Below are 25839 nucleotides of genomic sequence, written 5' to 3' on the forward strand. Positions count from 1 at the left end.
GGGGCCCTAGCTTTTCTTAGATGTGAGTAGGGGGCCCTAGCTTTTCTTAGATATGAGTAGGGGGCCCTAGCTTTTCTTAGATGTGAGTAGGGGGCCCTAGCTTTTCTTAGATATGAGTAGGGGGCCCTAGCTTTTCTTAGATGTGAGTAGGGGGCCCTAGCTTTTCTTAGATATGAGTAGGGGGCCCTAGCTTTTCTTAGATGTGAGTAGGGGGCCCTAGCTTTTCTTAGATGTGAGTAGGGGGCCCTAGCCTTTCTTAGATATGAGTAGGGGGCTCTAGCTTTTCTTAGATGTGAGTAGGGGGCCCTAGCTTTTCTTAGATGTGAGTAGGGGGCCCTAGCTTTTCTTAGATATGAGTAGGGGGCCCTAGCTTTTCTTAAATGTGAGTAGGGGGCCCTAGCTTTTCTTAGATGTGAGTAGGGGGCCCTAGCCTTTCTTAGATATGAGTAGGGGGCTCTAGCTTTTCTTAGATGTGAGTAGGGGGCCCTAGCTTTTCTTAGATGTGAGTAGGGGGCCCTAGCTTTTCTTAGATATGAGTAGGGGGCCCTAGCTTTTCTTAAATGTGAGTAGGGGCCCTAGCTTTTCTTAGATGTTAGTAGGGGGCCCTAGCTTTTCTTAAATGTGAGTAGGGGGCCCTAGCTTTTCCTAGATTTGAGTAGGGGGCCCTAGCTTTTCTTAGATGTGAGTAGGGGGCCCTAGCTTTTCTTAGATGTGAGTAGGGGGCCCTAGCTTTTCTTAGATATGAGTAGGGGGCCCTAGCTTTTCTTAGATGTGAGTAGGGGGCCCTAGCTTTTCTTAGATGTGAGTAGGGGGCCCTAGCTTTTCTTAGATATGAGTAGGGGGCTCTAGCTTGTCTTAGATGTGAGTATGGGGCCCTAGCTTTTCTTAAATGTGAGTAGGGGGCCCTAGCTTTTCCTAGATATGAGTAGGGGGCCCTAGCTTTTCTTAGATATGAGTAGGGGGCCCTAGCTTTTCTTAGATGTGAGTAGGGGGCCCTAGCTTTTCTTAGATGTGAGTAGGGGGCTCTAGCTTTTCTTAGATATGAGTAGGGGGCCCTAGCTTATCTTGAATGTGAGTAGGGGGCCCTAGCTTTTCCTAGATATGAGTAGGGGGCCCTAGCTTTTCTTAAATGTGAGTAGGGGGCCCTAGCTTTTCCTAGATATGAGTAGGGGGCCCTAGCTTTTCTTAGATGTGAGTAGGGGGCCCCAGCTTTTCTTAGATGTGAGTAGGGGGCCCTAGCTTTTCTTAGATGTGAGTAGGGGGCTCTAGCTTTTCTTAGATGTGAGTAGGGGGCCCTAGCTTTTCTTAGATATGAGTAGGGGGCCCTAGCTTTTCTTAGATGTGAGTAGGGGGCCCTAGCTTTTCTTAGATATGAGAAGGGGGCCCTAGCTTTTCTTAGATATGAGAAGGGGGCCCTAGCCTTTCTTAGATATGAGTAGGGGGCCCTAGCTTTTCTTAGATATGAGTAGGGGGCCCTAGCTTTTCTTAGATGTGAGTATGGGGCCCTAGCATTACTGAGAACTGAGTAGGGGCCCTAGCTTTTCCTAGATATGAGTAGGGGGCCCTAGCTTTTCTTAGATATGAGTAGGGGGCCCTAGCTTTTCTTAGATATGAGTAGGGGGCCCTAGCTTTTCTTAGATGTGAGTAGGGGGCCCTAGCTTTTCTTAGATATGAGTAGGGGGCCCTAGCTTTTCTTAGATATGAGTAGGGGGCCCTAGCTTTTCTTAGATATGAGTAGGGGGCCCTAGCTTTTCTTAGATATGAGTAGGGGGCCCTAGCTTTTCTTAGATGTGAGTAGGGGGCCCCAGCTTTTCCTAGATATGAGTAGGGGGCCCTAGCCTTTCTTAGATATGAGTAGGGGGCCCTAGCTTTTCTTAGATATGAGTAGGGGGCCCTAGCTTTTCTTAGATGTGAGTAGGGGGCCCTAGCTTTTCTTAGATATGAGTAGGGGGCCCTAGCTTTTCTTAGATATGAGTAGGGGGCCCTAGCGTTTCCTAGATATGAGTAGAAGAAAAATCAGAAACCAAGAGGTCTCACAATGCCACAAATTGAATCTGTTTAACAAAATTGAACTTTATTGACCAAAACATGACAGGCAACAGTGATGACATCAAACACAGTTCATGTGTTTATCCAGCAGGTGTCACTGTTAGGACCGTCAAACACTTTGAACAAGGTTGTCTTCATGTCCAGGTTTTATTTTTGCTCCTTTTGGCTAAAATAAATCAGTCTGGAGGTTTTAGGAAATCTGTACCATCGACTCCATGATGAGGGAACGCTGATGTCAGATCAGCTGGGAAACAAAAACGTCCGTCGTAGAAGGTTTACAGAAGAATGAAGATGTTTGTTGGTAAAAAAAAAGGAGATGAAGAAGCTTCTACAGTATCTCTGAAGTGGATTAAAGTCATTTTATGAAGGCCTCCTATGTTATCAACAGTAAAAGTCACATTTTCTCATGTCAAAGATCTGAGATTTTAAGATTGGGACAAATCTGTAAGATCTGTCTTTAAAATCCTCCTGCAGCCTCATCTAGTCCCGGACATGCACAGGAGGATCATCCCTAATAAAACAGTTGGTAATAAATGTTGGGAATAAAAGGGTTAAACTGTAGAAAACGGTGGTGTTGCGTTTTGACACTGTAAGAGGAAATAACGTAATCAAGCTGACTCTGCCGCTCACATCTCTGGCTGTTAAAACACAAAGTCAGAGGTCAAAAGAAGCTTCAGATAAATTTCCCTGCAGGATTACGTCCCAGACACGACTTCCTGTTTCACAGCTGTGTCCTGAGGTTCTCTAGTTGGAGAAAATCTTGGAGGATTTACAGTTCTGGTGTAACAGTAAACAGCAGAAGACAAACTGAGCCTCTCTGGGCTCAGAGCGAGGACGTCTCTAAAACACGAGGACTTTCCAGCCGCAGTGGACGAAGGAGCAGCCGAAGTAGAGGCAGTCCACGGCCTGGTCCACCAGCCAATCAAACACCACCTCCCTGTTCCCTGAGCCGATGGTCACCCTCAGCTTGAAGTGTCCGCCGTCGCTCAGGTTGTTGTTGCTGACGGGGAACAGGTTGACCACCTCCATGTCGAAGGTGACGGCCGAGCCCACGGTGATGGCTGGCAGCTGATTGGTCATCTCTTTACCATTGACGAAAACGGCACCTAAACACCGACACGGGAAAAACGAAAACATTCAGGAATTCAGTCAGAATTAACCCAGGAAGAACGGAAATTTTCCTTTATTTTTAGATTTATTTTTGGTCTTTTATGCCTTTATTGATGGAGGACAGCGGACAGAATCAGAAACAGGGACGGGAGGCGACGAAGGAGAAAGTTTAGTTATTATTATGATCTCAGTGCAAAAATTCTACATACTGCAGCTGTAAATCTAAAATTCTGTGGAGCAGTCAGAAATGCTCCACATCTTAAAGGGGACATATTATGCAAAAATCACTTTTTCAGGCTTTTCTAACAAAAAAGCGGCCCCTGGCCTAAAGCGGTGGTTCTCAACCTTGGGGTTGGGACCCCCTTGGGGGCCATGAGACACTGAGAGGGGGTCACCAGATGCCCTAAAAAACTATGCTTATTTTTTTATATTCAGGATATATTATATTACATTTTTTAATAACACTGTTGCCACTTTACACCAATTTATGTAAATTTTTTACCCCTTTTCAGGATTTTTTTCCCACCAATTTTTACATATTTTTACCATTTAACACCTATTTCTGTCCATTTTAAACTTTTTCCACCACTTTTTTTCTGCCTGTTTTTGCCACTTCTAATCCACTTCTTGCCATTTAAGCCTAATGTTGCCTCTACTGACCCATTATTGCTACTATTGATAAGACGCCTCCTCTACTTGAAGGATAAAAAAATAAAAATAATAATAATGCATTAAAGAAACAACTAAGATGGCAGAGTATCAGTGCCAGCGTACCATTGGTGGAAATGCAGACAGCCTGGTCCCTTTGAAGAGACTCCGCCCCCCTGTTGTCCACGCAGACGCCCAGACTGTCCCTCCGATCTGTGGGACCAGCTGCAGTGATCCTAAATATCAACACACACAAAAAACATTAAATATAAGACAAAACTCCAACACCGATCACTGAGAGTTTCTTTAAAATAAACATAAATGGTCAAGAGAAGAAGTTCAGACTGAAAAAAGCAGCTAAAAGTCTACAGCACTGATGATCAACTGGTGGCCCGCCAAAGCTTCCTGTCTGGCCCCTAAAAGATCATTAAATTCAGAAAAGGAGGAAAAGAAGATTTTAAGAGTATCTTTTGGCTTTAAATGTCTGAAGTTGTTAAATCCAACCCACAAAAAATTAACATTGAAATAGTCTTAGAATGACTCAACATTTCATCTGTTTTTACAGAGATTTACTGTCATTATTAGTCAATACTTAAAAGAGGGTTAAGGTTGGCAGGAGTGCTGCAAATATAACCAGATAAAGTGGTGAAAAGAGGTTAAATTTGTTACAAAATAGCAAAAGAAGAAAAAATGCACAAAAGGTATCAAAAATTGGTTATAAATGACAAAAAAGTGCAAGAAAGCGGCACAGAGGGGATAAAACATGCAAGAAAAAGTGGTTTAAATTGGGTTAAAATCTTTCAAAAGTTGGGTTAAAGAGGCAAAAAGGGGCAAAAAGTAGCAACAATGAATTAAAAGTGGGAAAAATTGGTTTTAAAGTTGCAAAAATTGTTGAAAAATGTAATGAAAAGGGGTTAAAAAGTGGCAAAAATAAAACAGTGGCAAAACGTGGATAAAGAGTATCATAAAGGAGATAAAATATGCAGGAAAAGTGGTTCAAAAGGGGTCAAAATTGTGTAAAAATTGGGTTAAAGAGGCAAAAGAGGGCAAAAAGTATCAAAAAAGGGTTTAAAGTGTCAAAAATGGGTTAGTGTTGGTGCTAAATGACAATAAGGCAGGGCCCATTCTCTGGGATTTTCAGGGGTCTGGCCAATCCTCTTGTCAGGACTGTCTCCTTGTGGCCTGCTGCGTTATAGATGATCTCACTGGTAATGACTAAAAATGTCCTGTGTTTTGAAGGAAAATACAAATACTACTGCAATAATATTTCAATCAGACCAAAATATTTATTCAATTTTTGTGGATTTGAAAGTCCGGCCCCCAGAGTTTCTGCTAAGACTAAACCTGGCCCTTGTGCAGATGTTCTTGATGACCGCTGGTCTACAGTCTCCTGTATTTAACATGTTTACAGTATAGTCATGTGACACTGGTCTGATATTCTGGTGGGACAGTGAGCATCTCCTCTCTTCCATCACTGTCCCTGCGTACCTGAAGGTGAGCGTCTGGCCACAGAAGTAGGTGGGTGCGTTTGAGTAAAGGACGGGGCAGCGCGACTGGGAGGAGTCGTTCCTCAGAGCGATGTTCTTCCTGCTGCTCAGGACATAGCCTTCAGTGCCCGGACACCACTCTGCACAAGAGGAGAGAAGATAAACACGTTTAAATTATCATCATGAGGTAGGATGCACCGTGCCAGCCCCAAAGCAAACAGGATAAGAGGAGCAGATAATCCACCATTCATCCTGGAACCTTTGAGCTTCTACAGCTCCAGTTAAAATCTCCAGTGATGCTCCCAGCATCGCCGGAGTCTCCTCCTCACCGTGCGGCGTCAGTGTGGTGTATCCCGTCTGCGGGATGCTCCAGGGGCTCCACTCGGTGCGACCCTCCCCACGGGCGCAGACCCGGAACATATAATCCGTGTTGGGGTCCAGGTGGAGAACCAGGAACTCACAGTCTCTGCCGATGTAGGCGTCCTCATACTGGCCCCCCCCACTGCCAGCTCGCCGGTACTGCAGCCGATAGTCAGCAGCTGCAAAGTCCTCGTCCACCTTAGAAACACGTAAAACAACAATGACACCTGTAACATTCCTCAGTGTGTAGCAGGATGACTTTTTTCTGAACCCCACAGTAGATTTTCCTAAACAACATTATCAAAACAGATGAAGAGGACTAAACCAGTGATAAATGTCCTATGTGCAATGATAAATAGGATTTAAACCTTTAACAAAATCCCTTCAGTACTCAAGAAATCAGGGTCATGCATCCACATAAAAGTAGACTTTGGCTGTTCCTCACTATTTTCATTTAAAACCTCATTATCTCAGGTTATTAGTTTGAAGGAAACAACAAGAATCTTCTCCTTTTCACAGGAAAACGAAATAAACAGAAGGCATGGATGCATGTCCTCTTTGAGCTTCCATATATTATAACATTAGAGGTAATTGATGAATAATTAAAATGACAGACTCTTACACCTTCAGTGTCGGCCGTTGAGTGTCATTTTTAATACCTTACACCAGCGGACCAGGACGCTGCCCGGTCTCTCCTGCAGCTCTTCGATCTGGGCGGGTGGATGGGAGGAGACGGAGCCGTGGCGGGACACGCGCTCTCTCAGCAGACCCAGGAGAGAGTCGTCCACCTGAGCCGAAACACACGGGACGTCTACCAACGCCGGGACCTCTGGGAGGCTGGAAAACACACAGGACCAGTAGGAAACGTGCTAAAAATGAACTGTGCATTTATAGAGTGGGCTGGGTCGGAACATTATTCCAATAAATGGGTTTATCATCATGACAGAAAAAGCCAAAAGAAGCAGGAATTAGTGTAGAATTTAGTTGGTATTGTTCTCTGAAGATGTCAATGCTGTACCCCAGAGAAGATCGTTCTAACCTGTAAATAAAGAGGGTATAGATAGAAATCCTTGCCCATTTGACCCTGCCCACAGGACAGAGGGTGCTGGAGGACATTAGAGGAGTAAAACCTCATGAGCTTGTGTCCAGCTTCAGACGGGTGCATGGCAGCTGGGTCATAGCTTGATTGTTATATTAGCGTGCATGTTGATGAGTCAGGGCGATCAGTCCGCTTACATGAGTGCTCATGCATCTATCTTCTACCAACCTTGGGGTCAGGACCCCCTTAGGGGTCGCAAGACACTGAGAGGGGGTCTCCAGTTGACCTAAAAAAACTAAGATTTTTTTTTAAAAATTACACTTTTGCCACTTTACACCAATTTTGTCCAGATTTTTACCCCTTTTCATAATTTTTTCCCACCAACTGTAACACATTTTTACCATTTAACACCTATTTTTGTACGTTTTAAACACTTTCCACCACTTTTTTCTGCCTGTTTTGTCACCTCTGAACCAATTCTTGCTGTTTAAGCTTAACGTTGCCTCTGTTGACCCGTTACTGTAACTATTACCCACTTTTCACACAAATTTTTTCACATTTTAACCCCATTTCATCATTTGATATGCCCATTTTTGGTACTTTAACCAATTTCTGCTTGTATCTGCCTATTTTATCTTTCTCAGTTAACCCAACTTTGCCAATTTGAAGCAATTTCAGCCAAATTTTAACTCTTTTTTTACCGCTTTTATGCCCATTTTTGCCACTTGAACCAATTTTTGCCTTTTTTGCCATGCTTATCTAATTTTTTCCACTTCTAAAACATTTCTGCTACTTCTAAAATCCAATTTCACCACCTTTTCCACCTTTTTTGCCACTATTAACCCTTTACCTACGGAGCCAGCGCCGGTGAAGTGTTTTATATGTCTGGAGTATTATTACCATAACTCTGTCAAAGTTCATGCGATTTGAAAAATTCCAAAGTTGTTGGAAAGCTGAGAATTGTGGGCATGTGCACATATATGGTTCATTACAGTACATGCAACCATATAACGTGGGCATTCATAACAATACACCAGAAGTTTGGAGAGACAGCTACATGGATTCTCAACACTGTAACTCCTCAAAAGTTTGCTCAATTTAAAAAATTCCAACAATGACAGAGAGCTGAGAATCTGTACTTTCAGGCAATATATGATGTGTGGTATATATATCATGGTAATGTCGAACAGCACCGCGAAGCGGCAGCTTTGGCAGAAGACGAGTGAGAAAGGAGAGTGAAGAAAGAGAGTAAAAGGAGAGCGAGTGAGAGTGGTGTTTTGTTTTCAAAAAATAGTGTTAGATAGTGGCATTGCGTGTCCGTGTTTAATTACACACATTTATAATGTCGGGAAGACCATCAAGAACGGTAAAACAGCCGCTACGGTTCATAGAGGAGGACAGCGATTTGGAGGAAGCATCTTCTGAACTGAGGTATGTGAAGAGCATATACAGTTTTCTTTTGCACACCCAGAGTCCTGGACTCCAAAAATGACTGCTGATTGTTCTAAACATGTATAGGTTCACATTTCAAATGTCAAATCAAAACTTCATGAGCAATAACAACATTTCTTCTCATAAAAGCCATGAAAAAAAATCTGATTTTGTGTTTTTCTTCTTTTAAACTGCTGACAATTCCATATAATGTGCAATAATCATTAACCAGATGTTGAAAAGTCAAGTCCAAGTACTCCTGGGAAAAGGGACCAAAGCTCTCAGACTGAGGGCATTTCCTGACTATTTTACCGCCATAATAACAAAATATGTCCAAATCAACATTTTAAGCCTCAGTAGGTAAAGGGTTAACCCTTTATAGCAATTTTTAAATCATTTTACTATTTTAACAAAGGGGATTTGCATTTTTAAGAAGGCTATTTACTCCATGATTACATGAATGATTAAAAAAGACTGTTTCTTTGATTAGAGTGGTTATTTTTCAGATAAATATGAAATATGGATATCACTGCTTAACTTTACAATGGACCATGGTTTTGCTGACCTCCATAGGCCCCTCCCATTTGTCCTCCTTTATGGGCGGCCTTGTCTGCACATGACTATTCCAAATGGTGCATGGCTGTGTTCAACCAGCTTCAGGTACAGAGGGGGTCCCTGGTCTCTGGCACCTTTATTTTGGGGGTAGCGAAAAAGCTGAAAAAGTGGAGAACCTCTGCTCTAACAGAACGTTTGCTCCTTTTACCCCCAGCCTGGAGCGTCTTTTGGCTAAAACAGTCAGGAAAACATTAAAAAGAGAGCCAGATTTACCTGTATTTAGCAGATATGTGTGTCCACATTAGTAGAATATTTCACAGGGAAGATAATCACTTTAAAGTTAAAAATATGAGGCTTTTTTGAGGGCTTCAAACTGAGATGCAGCTAACTTTAGCTCAGCTTGTTTTCGTACAGATTTCTGCAAGCTAAAATCCTATTTTAATTAGCTAAAACCAGAATTATTAACCAAAGATTTGATCATCCTTGCACCGAGATCTTCATGCAGCCTTAGTCCTAGCAGATGTTTTTCTGTTCGCCTTCATGCAGCATGTTTCTGTCCTACCTGTCCAGCTGGATGTGCATGGCCTTCTTGGTGAAACTGCCCAGTTGGTCCTCCTTCTCTCCAAGACCACAACGCAGCGCTGCTTCTCCTGGAGGAACAGAGACCACGACCGTGATGTACACTCAGTTTTGAGGTGATATTTTTAAGATGTAGCAGAAACACTGACAATGATTATTGTCATTTAATGCTGTAGGTGTTTTTAAAGATCTGACCTTCTCTCAGCAGCTCGTCGGCCTGGCCCACGCCCTGCTCGATGAGACTCTGGCAGTCGTCCAGCGGTTTGACGCTGTCCGCTTCGATGGCGTCCACCTCCGCCAGCAGGGAGTTCAGCCGCTCTGTCAGCAGCCTCGTTGTCGCCGCCTGCAGCTCCGTGAAGTGCCTCCGGAGGGCCTCGCGGGCCTGACCTGAGCTTCCCCGGACCTAAAGAGAGTATAAAGGCATGATTTTAGAAACCAGACTCAGTGAGAGTTTAAGCAAAGCATCATTCTAAGTTTCTGATGCGTTTCAGTTTTTAACAGCAGGTAAAATAAACCAGTTAAACTTTGAGCCTGGTTCTCTCATTAATGCAGACTGATATTTCCTCATGTGAATACAGTTTTAGTTTTTCAACGTGCTCCATAAATAAAAGACTCTGCTCTCAGTTTCATGTTGTACATTCCTTCTAATGCATACCACCAGACAGCCGTCAAAGACTGGACTGTTTAGCTGCTTCTCCCTCAGGCAAAATATTATTCAGTTTGTAGAGAAGCTGCACAGAATCGTCTTTCTTCTTCGTTTATGTGCATTCTTCCATCTGCTGCTCGTGCTGTTTTTACTGAACATGTTAGTTCTAGGGATGCCCAATATTATTATCACAATATCAGCATCGGCATTATAGACACTGGCAGAAATAAATATCAACAATGATTAATATCTACCAGTGTGTAAATATATCAGCCTTTGCTGACTGTAAATACCAGCCTATATTTGATGTGAATATCAACCTATAACTGCTGTGAGATTCGGTCCATTCAAACTGTCAACATCAGCCAAAATTGGCTGTAAATACTGGGCTGTACCAAAGCTTAACAATGGCCTATAGTGGCTGTAAATATAGTCTTTATCAAATGTATATAACTGCTTAAATCAGTTGTACATACTGGCCCATATCAGCTATAAATATTGCCTATACCAATGTAAATTCTGGCCTATTTCTGCTATAGCTATCAGCCTGTATCTACTGTAAATACCGGCCCAAATCTGCTGTAAATATTGGTATATAATTAGGGATGCACCGAAAATTCGGCCACTGAAAATTTTCGGCCGAAAATGGCCCGAAAGTGCATTTTCGGTTTTCGGCCGAAAGACTTTTATCACCGAAACAACAAGGCCGATACACAACGTTGTGATGACGCAAGCAAAAACCGCGGCCAGCACGCGCTTGGATCAGTGGTTCTCAGATAAGGTTACGTATACGTGAAGACACTCCAGGGGGTAGATTTTAAACTACATGCTGACTATTTAAGACAAATAGCGCCTTTCTTTGCACGTCAGGAGCTACACGAGTATATTACATTCTAGAAACACATTCGTGCTGCGAACGTCTGCGGTGTGTTTTCTCTGTCCTCTGATAAACAGTGATATTTATTGAAGCAGAAGACAAAAATGGGTTTGTCCCTCTCTGTCCTTCACTCCGTGCGTAATGTGGCACTTTTACGCACAGCCAGGACGTCAGTGCCGTTTTGTTTCACGGTTTCATTCACTGTGCCAGCCAAGTTTGGACGAGGAGGGACTGACTTTTCATTCATTCCAAGTCAAATATGATCAATAAGAGTAATAAGGGCACAGCTGAGGCTCGCGGTGAGAGGAGTTAACTCTCTCCACAGCACACAGACTGGCTCACCTGTTTTTGTTCCAGACTGGTCAGAGGAACCATTTAGCTGGTTGATCTGGAGCTTTTATAAGTCGTATGTCTGAGGTCAGAGGAGACTGTGTTGGTAAATATTTCACTAAAGTCCTGTTAGTTTAGAAACAGCTCCAGCTGTGTGAGTTTCACTCCAACGAGTGCACATGGTGGTGGTGGTGCCAATTTTTAAGGCAGACAGAGGAACAAAAACGTCCTCCTCTCCAACACCACCTGATGTTTGATATTGCCTCATATCCCTCTGTATCAGTTCTTGTGTTTTTGCCTCGGTTTTTAGCCTGGCAGAGAGGGAGACGGACAGCAGGCAGCCCCACATGTCCACATGAGCGCAAATGCGCTACTTAAATATCCGCAGCAGTGTCGCGCTGCGAAATGATGTTGCAGGTGTGGAAGCTTGCTTTGACTCGCTACAGGTTCTAAATGTAAATATTTTGTGTAAATAAATTGCATGAAAAAATTGAACATAGAGTGTAAGGACCTTAAGTTTATAAACTGGAGTTAATATTTTGTAGGCTCTTAAATAAAAAAAATAAAACAAAAACCCGAGTCTCCCCCATGGCAGAATGGTTTGATCCACACTGGCGCATACCTGTCAATCACTGTATTCACAATAACTCCCTTCATAAAACTGTTTATAATCTATTTTTTGTGAAGAAATGCTGATCTATAACTAAGTTTCTGATTTCATTTTGAGAAGAGAGAAGTCTTTTTATAATTTATTATTTACCGGTCTTTACTTCTTTCTAGCTGCAGAGACCGCTGCAGCCTAGCAGAGTTTTGCGTACTTCTGGGTTTAAAGCCTTTCCAGGCTTTTCTAACACAAATACGTGCCCCTGGCCTGTCCACAATCCCCTCAAATACCAGAAAAATCCATTCCCTCTCCCCCTCTCTTTCTCCACCTTTCAGAAAATGTGTGCTGAAACAAGCTGTTCTCAGATTTAGCTCCTGGTGACCTCACCAGGAGCGTGAGCACGTTCTGCCCTCCTGTACTGATCCTCCCAGCTACCAGGTGATATGCTGGATAGCTCAGTGGGTTATCCTGGTCTATGGTCTAGGAGGTTGATGGTTCAAATCCCATTAAAGTTCTAACCTTTGGATAAAAGTGTCTGTTGTACCAGGAGTACTGCATCCATTTCCTGAAAGGGGCGGAGTCAGACAGCTAATTACCATTTAAAGCCACAGACACAGAAACGGCTCGTTCTGAGAAGGGCTGAAATAGAGGGGGTTTTAAACGTACAAAAATCCTATACTGGAGTGTTTTTTCAGCAGCAAACTTCACAGGCATGTTTTGGGGACCTCTGAGACCAATTTAAGCTTGTCTTAAAAGGGTATAATTTGTCTCCTGTAATGTCTTTCTTTTTGCCCAAAAGCTTTGCGCTGTTTAGGGGGTACTTGGCTGAAAAAAGGTTGAGAGCCACTGATTTAATGTAGACATGAGTGCAGTCAAGTTAAACATTTTATTTTATATTTTATTTTATTTCATATTGTGTATTGTTGGAATGAAGTGCTCAATAAATATTTACATAATTCTGTAATTGATTTATTCTTTGAAGCATTAATATTAATTTTTGCAATTGCAATTGATTTTAGTGAGGTTAGTACATAGTCATAGCCATAAATGCAATGGTACTAATAATTGGCATCATAATTTCTTTCGGTGTTTCGGTTTTCAGTTTTTCGGCCTTGGTTTCCTTATTTTCGGTTTTCGGTTTCGGCCAAGAATTTTCATTCTGGTGCATCCCTATATATAATGGTGACAAATATCAGCCTCTATCTTCTGTAAATATCAACCTTTGTTGGCTGAAATTTATTGGTGTATACCTGCTGTTAACACTGGCCGATATTGGTTGTTAACATCAACCTATTTTAGCTGCAAATATTGGTCTATATCTACTGAAAAACTGGTCTATGTTGGCTGTAAATATCAGCCTTAATTGGCTGTTAGTATCAGCTTATATCTGTTCTAAATATCAGCATATATTGTCCGTAAGTATCAATGTATTTTGGCTGTAAATAGGTGTCTATTTGGCTGTAAAAATTGCAATTATCAGTCTTTACTGGATGTAGGTATAGGTCTATATATCAGACGAATATTGTCCTATTTCTGCTATAAATATCGACCTTTATTAGCATTTAATATAACCCCTACATGAGCTGTAAATGTAGGTTTACATTACTGGCAAATATTGTCCTAATTCTGCAGTTAATATCAGCTGTATGTATGAAAACGTCTGTGGAGTTTGAGGCAGTATCATTAGACCTACATCAGCTGAAGACTCTTCCTTTTTTCGCCCTCATTTTTTAATTTTAAAGTATTTTAAGGTCTGAACTACATCAACGAGTCAGTCTCGGCTTAAAATAATTTATGAATATATCTGCATATCAGATATCAGCAAAAATCCAATATTGTGCATCCTGGTTAGTTCAGTTTCTGCACTGACAGAAGTCTTTCTCATTCTTTTATTATCATCTTTTTTAACCTAACATAATTTGTTTGCCCTTTTTAATCTTCTAAATTTTTATTAATGCTTTATTGTAATGTGAGCTCTTGTTAAATCCCCTACTTTAAATGACTGTACTACTACCACTGCTTCAACACAGACTGGCAGTAGAGTAAGGACGCTGCTTGTTGTTCATCAGTGGTAGAGGTCATGTTTCAGTTCCTCTTTTATACACAAACTCACTCTGGAGCATTTCACAACGAGTCCACGGAAGGACAGATAGAGAGATATCAGGAAACGGAAGGCTGATTGACAACTGCTGCTCTGATAAAACAAAGACAGAATGACTGTGGATAAAAACTCTGCTGGCTCTGGTGAATGTGTGGAGCAGAAACAGGACGCTTTCCACCGTGTCGCATCACTTCCTGACGACTATCAGTGCGACACAGACGATCGATATTTCTGTGTTTGTAAGATAATAGTCGGACTAAAAATATGCACAGGCATCACTCAACGATTGTCAAACAGGGGAGGAGCTGATGTAAAATCAGGCCAATGTTTGGATAATGACTCTTCCAAAGATGAGATGCTGCAGTGATAATATTGTCTGAGTTTTCAAACACGCACACAGCACTATCTCCTCTCTCCTGCGTGTGTTTCTGTGTACGTGTGTGTGCATTTCCTGTATTCCTTCAGTCTGGTGCTGAGCGAGCCCGGCTGTGGGAAAGAAGGGGGTTATGGGAAAGAAACCAAACCACAAGCTTGATGCAGAGAGATAACGTGATGGAACATCTGGGAGAAGGCAGACACACAAACTCAGAATGACTTTTGGTTTGTTTTAAACAAACTTAATTTAAAAGGGTTTAGGTAAATATAAATCACAGTGGGAAAAGGAGTCAGCCGAAGATCTGGAGATTTAAATAAATGAGAACTACAGCCTGCTGGTTACATAGCTATGTAGCTATGCATAGCTATATGCAAGGTATAGGTCAACACAAAGGAGGAGTAACAGTGCAGAGAGAAAAGGTGCACCTCTCTTCTCTCCAGGGAGCAAATCTGAAAGCTCAGCTGCTGTGACTCACTAATGCTAAAGCACACCCCTACCACCGTAGCGTACGCCATCAGCAGGATGTCCATCCCGTAAATGGATTTTATACGCTGCAAAAGCATTAACAAGCACAGGGATGAGATGCTGCTGGTAGCAGGAATACACGCACTTAAGTTCTGCCTTCCTTACTGGACGTCTGCCTCGAGAGTCATGCCGGTGTGTCTGTGACAGCAGCAGTGTTGCCCGTAGCCTGAACATGTTTTCATGCAGGGTCTTCACAGTAGGAAATAGGGCTGAACGATTTGCAAAAATAATCAAAGTGCAATATGTTCCCCCAATATTGCGATTGCAATTTAATATTCAAATATTCTTAGGTCAATCTTAAGTATTTTTCCACAAATTCAAGCAGTAAATAATTCCATAAATGAGGACATGTGCATTGAAAACTAATAAATTATTTCAGAAGCAATTAATCCATGGCAGCATGAATCTGAATATGGGGCTGCAACAAGTTTTAAGCTATAAACGAGGAGGCTGGGGTGGAGGAGGTGAAGCTTTAGTCTATAAATGAGGAGGCTGGGATGGAGGAGTTGACGCCTGGGTCTATAAAGGAGGAGGCTGGGATGGAGGAGGTGACGCCTGGGTCTATAAAGGAGTAGGCTGGGATGGAGGAGGTGATGCCTGGGTCTATAAAGGAGGAGGCTGGGATGGAGGAGGTGACACTTTAGTCTATAAAGAAGGAGGCTGGGGTGGAGGAGGTGAAGCTTTAGTCTCTAAAGGAGGAGACTGGGGTGGAGGAGGTGAAGCTTTAGTCTATAAAGGAGGAGGCTGGGGTGGAGGAGGTGAAGCTTTAGTCTATAAAGGAGGAGGCTGGGGTGGAGGAGGTGAAGCTTTAGTCTATAAAGGAGGAGGCTAGGGTGGAGGAGGTGAAGCTTTAGTCTATAAAGAAGGAGGCTGGGGTGGAGGAGGTGAAGCTTTAGTCTCTAAAGGAGGAGGCTTGGGTTGAGGAGGTGAAGCTTTAGTCTATAAAGGAGGAGGCTGGGGTGGAGGAGGTGAAGCTTTAGTCTATAAAGGATGAGGCTGAGGTGGAGGAGATGGAGCTGGCTATAAGCTGATCTCAGCTGGGGTATGACTCTTGTTAAGCAACACTAGGCTTCATCAGTTTTAGATGGAATGGGCTAACTATTTTTACTCGTATTGCAGATGTGATGTCATTTCTGTTGTTTAAGGACATTCTCGTTTTGTCATTCATTTTAGTGAAAAAAACATACATAAAACAAAAAAAATGAGGATTTTTGTAAACCATTATAAAAAATGACATTTGAATGTTTGCATGATGTGCATTAAATCACTGCTGCAAAAAATGATTTATATAAACAGTGTTTCGACACATTTTAAGTTAAGTAAATATTGCAACTTCTTCAACTTTCCTGCATGTCTCTCTCCCGCTCCCTCATCCCTGTTCTAGATTATATCTACTGTCCTTTTGTTTTGTATTAAACAAAACAGGACGTGCTTTAAAGTGACTAACACTGCACATCCTGCAATGTGACTGTTGCACAAACGCACACTGCAATCCAGCAATCAGAAAAAGATACACGGGGCAGCCTTAGCCCTCAGTCCTAAAAGTTAAATATTACATACAGCCATGTCCATATGTTTTAGGCATGTAGGATTCATCACTGGGCCTGATGTGGAAAGACGGGGAAGGGCAGCCAAGGTCAAGCTCAACAGCATCTTTTTGTCTGGGCCTTTTTACCCCTGGTAACGCACCCAGAGACTCCCGGCAGATTTCGGGCCCTTGGGACCTCCACAGCAAAACCAGGGGCAACACTACTACCCACCTGGACAGTTCCCCATACGTGCTGCGTGCTTACTAGCCACATCCACCTCTTACTCTGCCCTAAGGATGTGAAATTTGTCATTTCTTTACCAGATCATTTTCCCATGCTCCTGGTAATATGCAAGGATATCCAGAGCGCAGATGGGGTTGTGTTGATCCTCTTGATAGTGCCCTAAGGCGGGCTTACTTGCCACATTTACAGTCTCAATTATGAGCGTAAAAGTTCTCCACAGTACTGAATCCTAACAAAATCTTCAGAGCAGGCTGGTTTGTGGCTCCTTTCCTGCTTGTCAGTCCTTACTCTCTTTCTCCACAGTTTCTCACTCTATCCATGGTCTTATTTCAATAAAGGCACAAAAAAGGTCAAAAATAAATCCTTGAAGACACTTTGAAATGATACCTTCACTTTGCCCTATCATATTATCCTCTGCTTTGCTGCTCTGAGCATGTTTGTTGGATGGTGTTCTCTATCCAGCCAAACTAATCAGCTATATTTATTCACCCAAAAGAGAGTCTAAAGTAAATGCTGATTTTGGTCTGCCCCCTCCTGTCTCTTCCTTCATTTTGAACTCTTTCTGTCTGTTGATATTAGCCACAGGAAATAGCAGCATTGTTTACTGTGAGCAGCTGGAAGGGTAAAACTCGACAGCAGGAGGAAGGAAGAGATAGCAGACAGAGAGGGAATATCAACTCCTGGGATTCTGTTGGGTCAGGGGGCAATGCACTTCATACTGCCCAGGTTGGTTATATAAAGATCGTGTGTGAGTGTGTGAAAAGAAGAGAAGGAAAGGTCAGGGAGGAACCTGAGCAGCCAAATCCATCCTTTAAGGTGGATTATGCTCCTATATGTGTGTTAAAGGTGTGGATGGAAGGTGGTACCTGTTTGCGCGCCTGGTTGAGGCCATGAAGGCGCTGCTGGAGTTCACTGCGGTAGTTCTGGGCTGCCTCGATGCTTTCCTTCGCCTCCTGCAGCAACAAGTCCACCTCCACAGACATCCTCCTGCCTCCTGATGCACACAAGAGCAGAGACGTTTCACATAAATCACATAAAAGACACGCACAAGATCTGCAGCAAAATGAAACAGAAAACACAATCTTTACAATTCTTTTTCTCTGATTTTCAGTCATAAATCTTCATTTACTCACAGTGGTTTTAATTGGATGAAAACATAATGAGGTTTGACTATAAGCCCTTCTTGGGTTAGTAGTTCCAACTCAGTATTGGCCGAAATCAGCTGTGAATAATGGCTTGTACAGACTTTAAAAAGGCCTATATCTGCAGTAAATATGGGCCTATGTCAATTAAGTATTGGCCGAAACCAGCTATTAATATGGGTCTATATCGAATGCAAATATTGACCATTATCAACTAAATATGGGCCAAAATCAGCTTTAAATACCAGCCAATGATGACTGTAAATACTGGCCTATATCTGCTTTAAATAAAGGCCTTTATTGGCTGTAAATGTGTCTATATCAGATGCAAATATGAACCTACATCAACCAAATATGGGCCAAAATCAGCTTTAAATACCAGCCAATGATGACTGTAAATACTGGCCTATATCTGCTTTAAATAAAGGCCTTTATTGGCTGTAAATGTGTCTATATCAGATGCAAATATGAACCTACATCAACCAAATATGGGCCAAAATCAGCTTTAAATACCAGCCAATAATGACTGTAAATACTGGCCTATATCTGCTTTGAACAAAGGCCTTTATTGGCTGTAAATATGTGTCTATATCAGATGCAAATATGAACCTACATCAACCAAATATGGGCCAAAATCAGCTTTAAATACCAGCCAATAATGACTGTAAATACTGGCCTATATCTGCTTTGAATAAAGGCCTTTATTGGCTGTAAATATGTGTCTATATCAGATGCAAATATGAACCTACATCAACCAAATATGGGCCAAAATCAGCTTTAAATACCAGCCTGCATCGACTATAAATATTGGCCTTTATCGGCTTAAAATATTGGCCTGTTTGCACAATCAGAAGCCCTGGTAACCCAGTACTGGGCATTTTTAATGATAGAAACTGCAGCCACACTCTTGCACAGTGTCTAAATAAACGCAACCATGGAAAAGTGGTGGAACTGTTATGGAGTAAGAGTAATCCTCATCAAGTTTCTGTTCTGATACCAGCCATAAAATAATGGAGATTTTATTGGTTATTTCTGATATACAACGCAGTATATTCCTTTCATTGACAATCCACACGACACCTTTACCCAGGAATACATGGCCTTAGTGAACCTGAACAGGCCTGGGACACGCCCTCAGGTAAACTAGGTCAATGACTCCCAGGTGACCCCCTGAGCATTAGCATGCTAATGCCCACAGAGGTTATATTTCTATCCCTGGACTCTCTCAGAACTGAAGAAGCCATTTAAGGTGAAGAAACATAAAAACATCCTGATTCACACACCAAGGACAGAATATGGCATTTCAAAATAACACTATCAAAAATGGTTGTGTAAGAAAATGCATCTCAGTAAGGATGCCCTGCAAAATTTATGAAAGAACCAATGCATTATGGGAAATCACAAAGCATATAACCACAGCTAACACCTTTTGAAACCAACAGATACAAATGCATGCAGAGTGTTTGCTCCTGCAGAGGATGTGGCGACAACAAAACCACTTCCTATAAGCCGACATCTAGACAGCAGGGCCGTTAAAGTACTGAATGACTATCACGTTAGACTCGACAGATACAGACCTTAAAATACAGAACGGCTCTTAACTGAAATAAGAGCATGTTTAAAGCATTGCTGACTCAGAATACCCTCAGTGAAGGCCTTTTTCTAACAGCAGGTTATCAGTTTAGTAACATCCTGCAGAGGTCAACCACGCTGCTGCTGCTGCACTGATGCATCAGGTTATTTTGAGTTTCATAAAAGTAAAAATAACTGATAGAGAAGAACAAAATAGCACCAACATGCAGAGTTTATCTGCCACGTGAGACATGTTTAGGAACATCTGCATCAATATAAATCAAAGACAGGACTAACCCAAGTTAGAAAGACTAAATAAATTTCACTGACTTTAACTGAAAAAGCTAGCATCTCTACTCCATATCTCTTAGTTTTTAACAGTATGAAATAATTACAAGTTTCAGGACTTGTTAATACTTAAAGTCAATAAAAATGAGGCTGTAACACCACACTTTAGACTGTATTAACATCATTAAACTCCAGGGGTGCTGGGTGGGTCACAGAAACTTGGAAGGAAAGGAGGTAAATGACATTACAGCTAAATATTATTAAGGCAGAAATAATGAAAGTTTGCTAAGATAATAAGATTATTCACTGTCAATAAAGACAGAAAAAATAATCTAATAAGAAGTGTGTTTATTATTTAGAACCGTCATTGTTGCGTGCAAGGACTTAATGACTTTTTGCAAAGATTATCAACTAAAACACTCACAACTATGTTTAATTTCTCCATGCGGCTCCTTGGGGCAACTTGGCCTGTCGTTGGTAAAAGTAGGGGGTGTGGTGAGGAATAAAGGGTTTGGAACCACTGCACTAAGCGGTACCCCAGTTTCAAAACACTCTGTTAGAGCAGTGGTTCTCAACCTTGGGGTCGGGACCCCATTGGGGGACACTGAGAGGGGGTCTCCAGATGCCTTAAAAAAAAACTAAGAATATTTTTTAAAATTACACTGTTGCCACTTTACACCAATTTGATCAATTTTTACCCCTTTTTCAACACTATTGAACATCAATGTTGCAAATTTTAACACATTTTTGCCACTTAAAACCCATTAATGTAAATCTTATACCCTTTCCACCACTTTTTTCTGCCTGTTTTTGTTACTTCTAAACCAATTCTTGTCACTTTCTGCCTATTGTTGCCTCATTATTGTCACTATTATCCACTTTTTACACCCCTTTTTGCCCATTTTAACCACAGTTAACCTATTTTTGCCAGTTTACATCAATTTTTCATACCAGTCCACCTACTTTCCCTCAGTTTTTTGCACTTTAAAGCCATTTCAGCCACATGTTAATCCACATTTACCACTTTTTGTACCCATTCTTGCCAATTTAATCCATTTTTGGCCTCTTTTATCTAATTTTTGCCATTTTTGACCCATTTATGTTATTTAAAAATTCAATCTCTACAATTTTTCCACCATTTTTTTTGTTATTTTTTACTAATTTAAGCAACATCTTTTACCCATTTTAAATATGTTTTAAACAAAAGTTATTTTATTTTTAGCTTTAACTTCTTTGTTCTTCTTTTAAAGAAGAAATGTCGACAAGTTCTGATAAAACTGGCGCTTTAGCAGCATCCACACTGAGCTCTTCCAGCATAACTGCACCAGCCTTTTGTTGCTGCTTGCTTACGTCACGACTCCACCGTGCCTGAAAGTACTGCCCCTCATCGCTGATTGGTCCTGTCACTTTCGAACCGGGCCCAAACGGTTCAGATGGGAGCTTTACAAGATGGATTCACCAGTGAGAAACAAGGAAATGGGCGTATTCATCTGCTTTGCAAGGTTAAGAGCATGCAGGATTTGCAGGAAAGGCTCGATTCAGATTGGGTGCTGTGTGAAAGCTGCACCATGGTTTTGCTATCTGCTGTCATATTAAAGTGAAAGCATAAGGCTCCAAAAGAAATCTTTTTAACATGGGAAAGAATGTGGTTTACATTGGTTTACAAATGTTCAGATCAGGATGAAAGAGTAACATTTCTCCTAACTAAACCTATTTTTTCACTATTGATCTGTATCATGTTAGAAAAGCCTTCCCTTGAGATGACATAGCTTAAATCTTCAGCTGGGGAAGTCTTCAAACAATTACAGTACAAGGTTACAGGATTCAGTGATGATCTGGACTAAAGGTTTGCAGGTGAATCAAACTCCTTTACTTCATATCAGTCGATCAAAGCTTCGCCCTGAGCTCCCTCAGAGCTGAAAGTTCAGAAATGGCACAACCTGGTCGCTCTCTGTGGTCGGCCACGCTTCCTTTACAGCGTCTAAAGAGGAAGTCAGCGACAAGCCTTATGCTCCTGACACTTACAGTCTGCACAGTAAAATCATCATGGGGCCAACGAGGCATCTGATATCATTTCCCTGCTACTATCTAAGCCTTAGAAATTAAACCAGACTGATCAGCTGGAGGTCACAGGGCTCGTGGTCTGTGTCCTGTTTAATGTGTTTATTTTTGAGGGGTTGCATGTGCATGTGCAGGCTTCTGCAAAGATTCAGGATAGGTGAAACCTGTGCCATGGTACAGCATCGATATGCAGAAGTATAAGTTAGGTTAAACTGGTGACCACAGGTACTGAAAGCATGCGCTGGAGTAAAAACAACAACTGAATAAGATTGTAGAGTGTAATGTGGAAAAACTGCACTTAACTTTCCTCCACTGTAAACCCAATCCATAGTTGAACTTTAAATGTATTTATGCAGTCATTAATGTAAATGAAAAGCAGAGTTATGCAGGCATGCATTCACTCTGACATAAACAACATGCAGACATGTCTCCTCCTCCTTTCTTTCTGCTAACAAACAGCAGACACTGACACCCACCCTCACCACACATCCTCCTTTCTATCCTCTAAAGAAGAGCGCTGGCCCTCTCTTCATCGCTCTAACCCTGAGCCTTATAATCCCTCTTTCTCCCTCCAAAATAAAAACGCTACTAAAGGCTCAAAGTGGATGGCGGGCACTCCGCCAGACAAGCTGGTTTTTCATAGCAGGGTGAATCTCTGACGAGGAGTGTGGGCTAGGAGCTAAATAGCTGTTTTTATCTTTATTTGTATGTTTTTATGCTAAAATGTGTAGCCAAGCGTGGATTTATTTAGCAGCAGGGTTTTTGAAAGTATTTAGGTCAACTCGCATGGAGGGATGTCCCACTGTCCTGCTTTCTTTCACAAGTCCGTGACAATGTTAGAAAATATGCTCCTCATGAAAAATGCACAGGCGGGTCTGCAGGATTTAACATGTTTACAATCTCTGAACAACAGCTGATTATAGAGAGCTCAACAAAAGTCAGATCTCCAAGCTGGGTGGTGGTATACCATAGCTATCTGGATATCCTTTAATATTTATTTCATTTTAACCATCAACTTTTTTTTTTTTTTTTTTTTTTAACGATTGAGTTCAGTGTGAAAAAAATCAGAGATTACGTTTTTCAGCTCTTAAAACAGTCGATATTTACTGCTAATAAAGGCTGATATTTACAGCCGATGTAGGCCAATATATACAGTACTGTAAAATCTGTATATTTATCAGGGTTGAACCATTCATGAAAATAATCAAATTGCGATTTTTTTCTCCCAATTGCAATTGCAATTTAATATGCGATTTTTAGGTCCTTCATCTTAAATATTTTTCAATAAATACAAGCAAAAAAAAATATATTATAACCTACATCATGTTATATAGAATATGCTAGTGTAAATAAATTTAAAACAAATAACTAATTGCAATTTTTTTGGCTGATATTGCAAATTTGATATCAATTGCTATATTGAAGGATGATCATTTCTAATGTCATCTCGTTTTAAATACGTAAAACAGGAATTTTTAATCATAAAAAAATAGAATTTTTGCATGATGTGTATCAAATATCTGCTGCAAAAAAGTACGAAACTGGTATTTTGACACATTTCAAGTTAAAGAAATATTGCAACTTTTGCAGTTTGTAAATTGCAGCAGACCATATTGCGATTTAATCTAATTTGCGATTAACTGCCCAGCCCTAATATACAAATGTATTAGACCACCTGTCATATCTGTCTCAGAGACCATCCAGCATCATGAAGTGCTTTAATGCGGACTCTTTCATTTTCAGTCAGATCTCCACGTTTTACTATTTTGAACAGGAATGAGGAATTTCAAACTGAATTCACCCAAATTTGAGCCGGCTCACTGGGCTTCTCTGAGAAGTCAGAAATGAATCAAGCATAACATTCAACCACTAAAACTCATTTTTCTGTTCAGGAATGACAGTAAATAACTATAATTTGACATATTAATCATGAAATAATAATGTGCTTTAAAAAAAAAGCAAAAAATTCATGGATAACAATAATAATTATATTTTAGCATTAAAAATATCGTTTGGGTTAAAGAGCTTCTACATATTGGTGTATTAACCATTGCAGAAACATAAAAAATGATTCTGGTAATTATCAATGCTGTTAATTTAGAGCAGTTGTGGCATAAACCTTACTTTGGTTAGGATTAGGGTGGTCTAAAACATTTGTTAAGCTCTGTATATTGACTGTAAATTTTGTCCATATATACTAGTAAATTAGTGGAGTTTTAGGCTGAACCAACAGACCTATGTCAGGTGAGGTCTTTTTCTTTTTTATCCTCATTCTCCAAACTTTAAAGTGTTTTTTAAAGGCTAAAGTTTGTTTCCTTGGTCATCCTTAAACCTTAAAGTGTACAAAAGGACTACATTTTTTTTTTTTCCGAAAAGCATATTTAAATATCGGTATTGGTATCATATCAGTTAAAATGAGTCTGTAAATATCGGCAAAAATCCAATATTGTGTATCCCTATAACTCCATGAACTTTCCTGAAAAACTTTCAAGCAACTTCCCCAAAATGTCTCATAAAATTCACAAAAAATTCCCCCAAAATTCCATGGAAAATTGTGGAAAACAAATTCCCCACAATGTACAAATAAATTCCTTAAATCCCCATGAAATCACAGAAAATTTTCAAATGACACCGCCACCCTCCCTGTCAAACTTTCCAAAATATAAAGACATATTCCCAAAAAATTCAAGAAAATTCACGAAAATTTCAGAGCAAATTGTCCAGACATTCCAAGCAAGTTACTGAAAATTTTATGGAAATTCTGGAAAATTATCTCTAAAATTTTTGTGTTATAATGTCCTTGTATGTGCACTCAGGGTCTCAGGAGGATTTAAGATAAGATAAGGACATTTCTGTACTATTTAAAACCACTCATCAATAAAATAATGGAGATTTGATCATTTTTGAAACTCAACATGATATGTTGCCTTTTTTTAGGCATTTATTCAGTATGTTGGAGTTTTTCCACCATTGCTGACAGCTAAACAGGGTTAAACTCTTACATTCTTGCAGGTGTCATCTTTCCACAACTGTCCCCATCAGGAGGAGTTTGACGAAGCTGCAGACATCTCCTTCAGGCATGCAGCACATGTTCTGACTAACTTCAGAGTTATGAGAGGCACTCAAGTGCAAATGCAGATTGTCATTATTATTAGAGCAGACAAGAAGAGACAGCAGGAGACATAAAGACATGTCTCAACTCGCTCAAGACAACTTCCGTATTTTTGTGTTATTTTCATCATCTTGAACCGCCGCCCACCATCACTGGGGCTGATCCTTGAATATGTCAAATAAACAGTTAATTCATTCATGATGTGGGATTCATCATATTACAGAGAAAGGGTGTCCAAAAATGGAGAATGAGTGTATATAATCCTGATAATCCACGTTAATTTGGGAAATGTTGAAATATAGCCAGATCCTGTTCGCAAATCTCCTATTTTTAGATTTGTCTCACTCCCAGTCAATCAAGATATAACATATCTGTAAAATTCAATGTTTTCCTCCGTGTTTAACATGTTAGTGAAAATTCGGCTTTGACTCTTTTTAAACAGAAACATTTGTATCCACGAAATTTTAACTTTTTTCGCCGGTTCCCACATCCCTACAGCCAGACTCCGTTGGCATAACATGTATTTCTCAATTTGCGTCCAATTCATCGAATCCACGCATCGCATTTTGCTACAAATAAAAGTTTTCCTACATGATTAATAAGTTTATGATAATTCGGCTTTGAAATCAATCAAATTAACGCATTTACTTCGGGGAAAAGTCTACTTTAATAGCTGATCCCCGTATCCCTAACAGCCTTCTCCGGCTGATGACAATAACAGACGAACTGGCTAAAAGTCGCCAGAATCAGCTGAAGACAACACTGAAGTAAGGCAGCTTGGAAGTTGGTGGATTACTCTACAATACTGATGAGTTTTTATTGTTTAAGGCACCATCTGCCAGTGATATAAGACGATTTAACCCCATTTTAACCCTCTGTAGTTACCTTCATTACCATTAACACCGGGGGAAAGTTGGGGCTAGCCTGTGGTCAAAAGACAATGAGACTCGGTTCATGCTTGAAAGCGCAAACACAACACCCTATTTACAAACTGAGACAGAAAACAACAGTTAAAACACCTACTTTAAATGTCTAATTTCATCTCTTTAAAAACAGTTTCCCGCCGTACCTGTTTCAGTCTCTTCTTGTGGCCATTTCTTCCCGAAAGTCGTGAATCAGCTCACCGCCACACCACCAACAGATATGCCGAAGTTTTGCTCAAGTCCAAAAATGAC

The 25839-nt window shown here is 40.8% G+C and overlaps 1 protein-coding gene across 1 annotated transcript; it reads right to left on the reverse strand.

Annotated features, from left to right (window-relative positions):
- Window positions 1–2053: 2053 nt before the first annotated feature.
- crlf3 (cytokine receptor-like factor 3) lies at window positions 2054–25839 on the reverse strand. Its single transcript, XM_041778183.1, has 9 exons — window positions 25734–25839; window positions 17356–17483; window positions 9454–9661; window positions 9242–9329; window positions 6314–6491; window positions 5624–5852; window positions 5296–5434; window positions 3934–4043; window positions 2054–3155 (listed from the first exon to the last, which is right to left on the reverse strand). The coding sequence occupies exons 2-9, from the start codon at window positions 17470–17472 to the stop codon at window positions 2890–2892; spliced, it is 1335 nt and encodes a 444-aa protein (XP_041634117.1). The 5' UTR covers window positions 17473–17483; window positions 25734–25839; the 3' UTR covers window positions 2054–2889.

The sequence above is a fragment of the Cheilinus undulatus genome, linkage group 21 (genome assembly GCF_018320785.1).
Source record: "Cheilinus undulatus linkage group 21, ASM1832078v1, whole genome shotgun sequence".
NCBI lineage: Eukaryota > Metazoa > Chordata > Actinopteri > Labriformes > Labridae > Cheilinus > Cheilinus undulatus.